The 6,430-nt window shown below is 46.1% G+C and overlaps 1 protein-coding gene across 1 annotated transcript; it reads left to right on the top strand.

Moving 5' to 3' along the window:
* The first annotated feature begins 319 nt into the window (after window positions 1-319).
* On the top strand, window positions 320-6,334 carry LOC118412796. Its single transcript, XM_035815818.1, has 7 exons — window positions 320-779; window positions 1,790-2,812; window positions 2,982-3,127; window positions 3,476-3,673; window positions 3,878-3,968; window positions 4,856-5,037; window positions 5,439-6,334. The coding sequence occupies exons 2-7, from the start codon at window positions 1,823-1,825 to the stop codon at window positions 5,650-5,652; spliced, it is 1,821 nt and encodes a 606-aa protein (XP_035671711.1). The 5' UTR covers window positions 320-779; window positions 1,790-1,822; the 3' UTR covers window positions 5,653-6,334.
* The last annotated feature ends 96 nt before the right edge of the window (window positions 6,335-6,430 follow it).

Genomic DNA, 6,430 nt, shown 5'->3' with positions numbered 1-6,430 from the left:
TGACTGTGTTCATTGTCTAAAAGTATTTTTGAAATTTCCGCTGTGACGTAGATTTTACAGCATGCCCTGGTCAGTGATTCTAATCTCTAACAGTTCACAGGAAAAACTGGACTACGTTACACGTGCGACGTGCTATGTTTTGCGCTTGGGGTGTTCCATGTGCAGAGGGGCGCTTGGGGTGTTCCATGTGCAGAGGGGTGTGGTTATCTCACAACTGTTCCAGATATGGACAGTGATGTTTGCAGATGATTGGACAGTGTGCCGTGAAACCTGTACTGATACATGGTTGAAATAATTACTCTGTGCTAGGATAAAGGGACACAGACATAAATAAACAAGAAATGTAGCTTTTCACATCTCATATGTATGTTAGAATATTTTGTATCCCCTGAAGAAAAAACGATATCAAGATCACAATTAACAAATAAAATCTTAGAGTTGATGATGGGTTTTCATTTGACTTTGTTACGTCTCTTCAGTTTCTCGGTAATTTCGCTTGCCATTTTACGTAGTGCGCTGTTACAGAACGCCTTTATATATGGAAAAACGTCACCCTTAAAGACCACACATCTGCTTGGAGGTTGTTCACGATATGCAAGCCGTAACGTAGCCCATGAACTTTGACCGTGCACGCACCACCGTGTTGGACTAATATCAAAGGTGCTCCGTTACAATAGGTTTGTTCCCATTATTGATCGGTCGGCCAGACAGAACGTTAAACATTTACTCGCATTAACCGTACCTGAGCGAGGCAGTAACACGGCGGAGCGGATATTCAGGTTGGTTGGACAGCTGTGACACATTGTGAGATGATGTCTGTTTCACAGATATGATACATGTACATGTAGATCGAACGTCGTTATTCTGTTGTAAACCAAAATTAAAGGTAACTGGCGTCCGCATTATAGGAAGGATCCAATGAGATGCATGTTTTACGTGTACTTGCTGCAGATTGGATTGTTGTAACAACCGGGGATTTTCAAAGTTGTATTTTTATATGTGAAGTATTCTCCCCTCTTTATATTCAATCAGAAGACCATTTTAAAACACCCCCTGGTACACTTATCACAACACGTCCAACAGGTGTACAGACGATGATGGTTAAAATCGCGATTCGCTGCACGTTTTACCGACCAGGATATACTATCCCCATTGGCAACCAGCAGCCTTGTAAGACATGAACATTCTACAGACTGTGCCAAAGCAGGGTATAACTACCGTGCAGCGGGGAATGGTTGATAATTTGCGGTCTGGTGGAGAGACGGGACGTCAATGGCGGCTTGCGGTCGGGTTCACGTGTTGTGTTAGATGACGTCATTATTTACCAAAGGCTGTGTAACGCCAAAGAAATAGCTTGTTTTGCGGGAAGAAATTTGGCAAAAGAGAGAAACTAAAATACGATCCCATAGCGTTTTAAACAGGATTAGAATGTACATGTGAAATGACAATGTTGGTTACAATCACTCACCATTCAGAATGTAACGTTACATGTGGAATGGCAATGAATCGTGCACCAGTTCTATTAACGGTTATGGGGAATCGAATTAGCTTGGCAATCAACTGATGTTTCCCAAAGTTTGAAAGTAATAGGAAATGTCATCAGCGGTGGAGAAAAGACGATTAGGATCACATTTAGTAACACTAGATGGATGGTCCAAATGGAGTAGAAAGTGGTCATTATCTCCGTTCCGCTCCAAAATGAACTCATATAATCATGCAGAAATAATATATGTCAAACGGTACGTTTTTCTGTGTGATTGACTATGCGCTTTTTTCATTTTTGGAACAGTGTTTTCAAGTTTCCGGAGAAGAATCTGTGAGGATGCAGCGGTCCCAGTCCCTCCCCCATCTCCAAACCCTGCAGCCCCGCTTTTCCTCCACACCGAAGGGCGACAAGCTGGTGTACTCGGGAGACCTCGACTGTCTGTCGTTCGTGGACGGGGAGGAGTCGGTGGGCCTGAACCACTTTACCTTCTTCGATGACGAAATGAGAGCAACTCTCCAAAATAAAGAACAGCAGGTGATATACAATGTTGAACCCCATCTTGCGGACGAGAGCGAAACTGCAGACACGGATGACCAGGATTTTGTGGAGATGACTTCGTCGTCAGAGTTCGAGGTGACACATATTCACGAATATTTGCAGGACGTTTGGTTCCGAGCTCACAAAGACGTACAAGTCGGTAATCTTTGCACGGCCGCGCTGGGTATCGTTGCGAGAACGCCTGAAGTCGGACTGCACTACGTCTGCGCTCCAGTGGTGTCCCGCAGGCATTACCAATATATACCGCTAGAAGGCGTGCCCAATGTCTACCGTCGGGACGAAGACGACCAAGAAGTGCCTGTGGTTCTGTGCGAGAAACACGAGAGAACAGAACCAACTCTCGTCTGCCAGCCGACAACAAGCCTGCCTCTAGACTGCAGAGAAGTCGCCTTTTCAAGCTCCAATTTCACCAGGGAGACGCCTTCCGATTTCTTGTTTGTCTCTAAAGACGAAGCACTGAGACCACGACTGAGAACTTTCTCCCCCGCCGCTCTGAGCGACAAGCAGGGCGCCCTTCCCGAGGGGAATTCTTTCTACGCCAACAAGCTGCTCCTTTCTTCGTTCATCTCCGATTTACCGAACGTTCGCGGGAGTTCGGTGATAAACAAGCTGAAGAAGACGGCAGCAGAAGTGAACACGTTCTCGCTGGAGGCGTGTAGCCAAGAACTGCTCCATCCAGAACAGTGGCTGATCGAGACGCTGAAGCACAACCCGGACCTTCCCGCCGAGCTACTCAGGACCAACCTGGGCCAGCAGAGGAACCCCTCGGTATCTCACTCTCTACTGATTATGCTTCTGTACTAGGCGCTGATTGACAATTCCTGTAAAATTGACGATATTGTTAATGGATTTATTGATGTATTTGCTTTTACTTATAGTTTGCATAGTCCGGATCCTAAAGAGGCTCCCATTGTTACGTTAATGCTCCCGCTCCCAGGTAACGGTGTACGCCGTGGTGTTGGAGATCCACTCCGCCCGGAAACCGTGTGCGGACTGCGTGGACCACTTCCGGTTTCTTTGCACCGACGACTCGGCAAACAACGTAGTCAGGGAACAGTTCACTCAGGCGCTGCGGAGATACAGGTATGTACGGCGGTAATCACTGAGTCTTCGAAGTCAATAAAGTTCCCTACAATAAAGGCAGAAGTGTGACACTTGTAATTGAGGCCGGTACGGATTTGGTAGGCTGGATTTCTATCCCATACCCACGTCTGCACCTCCTTTTATGTTATGTTTATCGAATGGACTACAATTCAGAAGACAAGTAGGTCCTAACCTTTCTTAACCAAACGGGCGTTTTCACTCATTGTCATGTGACCAAAGCCCATGTCTAGGGGTTGAAGATGATAGACTATAGATATATAGATATATACCCATGAAAACTGTCTCATCTGCAGTAATGAGTGTCCTGTTGTTATGGTAACACCTCAGGTTCTCGGTTCGTGACGACAGAGTCCCCATCTATGTCCGCGTGTCCTACACACTGAACCGGTTCGGGACGGAGATCGCCCGGCAGTACCCGTACCAGACCCGCCCCCTGGACCTGCGCGGTCTGCGGGAGGGCGCCATCCTCGCACACCACTTCGTCAGCGCCAAACAGCTCACACACTGTCCTTTCAGGGACTGCAGGTGGGTGGAGACTTTCAGTGTACAGTTAGAGATCCTGTCTTGTTCAGCTTTGAAGCTCCTCAGTGCCGGCTGATGACTCCCTGTAGAAAACGCTTCATGTCACCTTATTTGAGAGAGATGCTTTGAAACGCATGCTCGTAAAGAATGACAAAGAGACAACAAGCTATGCTGACGTTGCACGTTGTTGTTGTTGCTGTTTTACAGGCACGAGTTTGACAGCAGGTTTTATGTCAAAGTTGAGCAGATCGTCAAGTCTCTCATCCATCCTGAGAATTATGATGCCGGAGACGAGGAGGTAGACTTGTTATCTGTGTCATTTGGAGTTTTGCTGCGACATATGATAAGTGATTTCAGTACTGACCTGTATTCCTTTATTTGGTCATTCCTGAGGTAGCCAAAATGAAAGAAAAAAGTTAACAAAATGATCATTATTTAACTGTTGCATGAGCATTTCTTCCCGTCATCATCGCAAATATGATGACTTGACTCTAGCCTATCTAAGCTCCAAAGCTGAACTATTGAGTTCCGTAATTCCGTTGTTTGCATAGACGGTTCACCGTGAGCTGTTCACGTTCCGTTGTGTGTACAGACGGTTCACCGCGAGCTGTTCACGTTCCGTTATTTGTACAGACGGTTCACCGTAAGCTGTTCACGTTCCGTTGTTTGTACAGACGGCTCACCGTGAGCTGTTCACGTTCCGTTGTATGTACAGACGGTTCACCGCGAGCTGTTCACGTTCCGTTGTTTGTACAGACGGTTCACCGTAAGCTGTTCACGTTCCGTTGTTTGTACAGACGGCTCACCGTGAGCTGTTCACGTTCCGTTGTTCATGTGTTTGTACAGACGGTTCACCGTGAGCTGTTCACGTTCCGTTGTTCATGTGTTTGTACAGACGGTTCACCGTGAGATGTTCACGTTCCGTTGTTCATGTGTTTGTACAGACGGTTAACCGTGAGATGTTCACGTTCCGTTGTTCATGTGTTTGTACAGACGGTTAACCGTGAGATGTTCACGTTCCGTTGTTCATGTGTTTGTACAGACGGTTAACCGTGAGATGTTCACGTTCCGTTGTTGTTTGTACAGACGGTTCACCGTGAGATGTTCACGTTCCGTTGTTCATGTGTTTGTACAGACGGTTCACCGTCACCGTGAGATATTCACGTTCTTCATGTGTTTGTACAGACGGTTCACCGTGAGCTGTTCACGTTCCGTGCCCCTGACCCCGTGTTGACCATATTGGATCACACCTGCCGGACCGAGAGACTGACCCGGGCCGTCAGCTTCACCTCCTGTAGCGTGTGTGGGGCCTTCAGGGTCATCAGCGGCATGCTGTATCCGGGCTCACTCAAACTGGAGTACATCAGGTAAAGCAGACGACGAACCATGACGCTCTTTTCGTTGGCTAGATATAGTGCAATGCGGCTTCTCTGCGACTCGATGTTGGGTTCAATAAGTACACGTGAGAAGTCAAACCTTGAAAGAATATAGCATGTTTATCTTCCTTCGGGGGGTGGGGGGTGGGGGGTGGTGATGGTGGAGCAATAACTTTCGTACAAAAAGGAAGTGGATTTCAAAGAAAACCTTAATCGGATCATTTAAAACAAATTTATTCATATTTTTCTCACCTGTTGTGAAGCTAATTCCAGATGACTACTGACAAGAAGCAGTAATACGTATCCATGCAGCGCACGTTGTGTTGACAGTGACCTTCTTGTTCCGATCAGTGACAGAACTGCGTTGAGATGCATTTATGTATTATCTACAGGTACAACTCCTACAAGTTGGCCGAGGACGACCTCACCACGCCTGGTGCCACGCCTGTGACCACGCCTGTGACCACGCCCCTGACCACGCCCAAGTCCCTGAGCGCCGTGGACGGCCCCATCCCGGAGCTGGAGGAGTCCTCCGCCGACATGGAGAACTCCAGCTTCACAGACTCCATGTTGTCTGCCGGGGAAGAGTCTGCTCTGGACGGGTGAGAAGAACCCGGGAAGGTTCAGGATGTTTGTTTCTGGGAAGAGACCACGGAAGCTTAAGACTCGCGATTGTCTCTGCAAGAAAATAATTTTAAAAAAATGAACAGATTTTTCACGAAAAGCACGAAGCTGCTAACAATGAAATTATGATCCAATTATATTCAAAACTATTGTTGCATGCTTTAATTTTCTCACAACTTTATATCTATGTCAATTCCAGCAGATTTCACTTTTGTCGAAGGTCACCCTACTTAGAAATTTGAAATACCGATTACTAATTCAACATAACAAATAAAGAATGTAATTACCCTACTATAGGACAATAAGCAGTATGCTGAGTAACACAACAAGTGCTTAACAGGTATAGGCGTCTCTCGTGGACAGGATACACGTACATCTAATGAATTTGCCAAGTCAAAGAAAACCGTAATGATGCCTTCTTTGAATGAGACATTTTAGGCAATCATGAAGATTATAGAAAAAGTAAAAGCGTGTGTAGCTTTCTTTCTGCCATACTCGATATCTTTGCATTACACTATGTCACTGTCAGATTCCTTTTTTCTCTTGCTAGTTGTCAGAGCTGAAGTCAGTCATGTCAGAATCTTTCTTTTCTCTATTCCTATCCGACATCACAGCTGGCAGCTTAATTTGGCCTCTACAGTACACCCCATTCACACCATGAACATGTCAGCTGGATTTCAAATGGTCTTACACAATTTTCCAAGAAAAAAAAAGTGAGACACAAGCTTCAGGTATATGAACAGTTGTATGAGTTGTGGTC

The sequence above is a fragment of the Branchiostoma floridae genome, chromosome 4 (assembly GCF_000003815.2).
Source record: "Branchiostoma floridae strain S238N-H82 chromosome 4, Bfl_VNyyK, whole genome shotgun sequence".
NCBI lineage: Eukaryota > Metazoa > Chordata > Leptocardii > Amphioxiformes > Branchiostomatidae > Branchiostoma > Branchiostoma floridae.
The sequence above is the reverse complement of the archived record's forward strand: the minus strand, read 5'-3'. Positions and strand labels throughout refer to the sequence as shown.

Excerpts from the sequence above, each read along its gene's own strand:
- LOC118412796 (XM_035815818.1), top strand. The coding sequence starts at position 1,823 with ATGCAGCGGTCCCAGTCCCTCCCCCATCTCCAAACCCTGCAGCCCCGC. Across the intron at positions 2,813-2,981 it reads GCCAGCAGAGGAACCCCTCG|GTAACGGTGTACGCCGTGGT; the intron begins GTATCTCACTCT and ends TCCCGCTCCCAG. Across the intron at positions 3,128-3,475 it reads CAGGCGCTGCGGAGATACAG|GTTCTCGGTTCGTGACGACA; the intron begins GTATGTACGGCG and ends GTAACACCTCAG.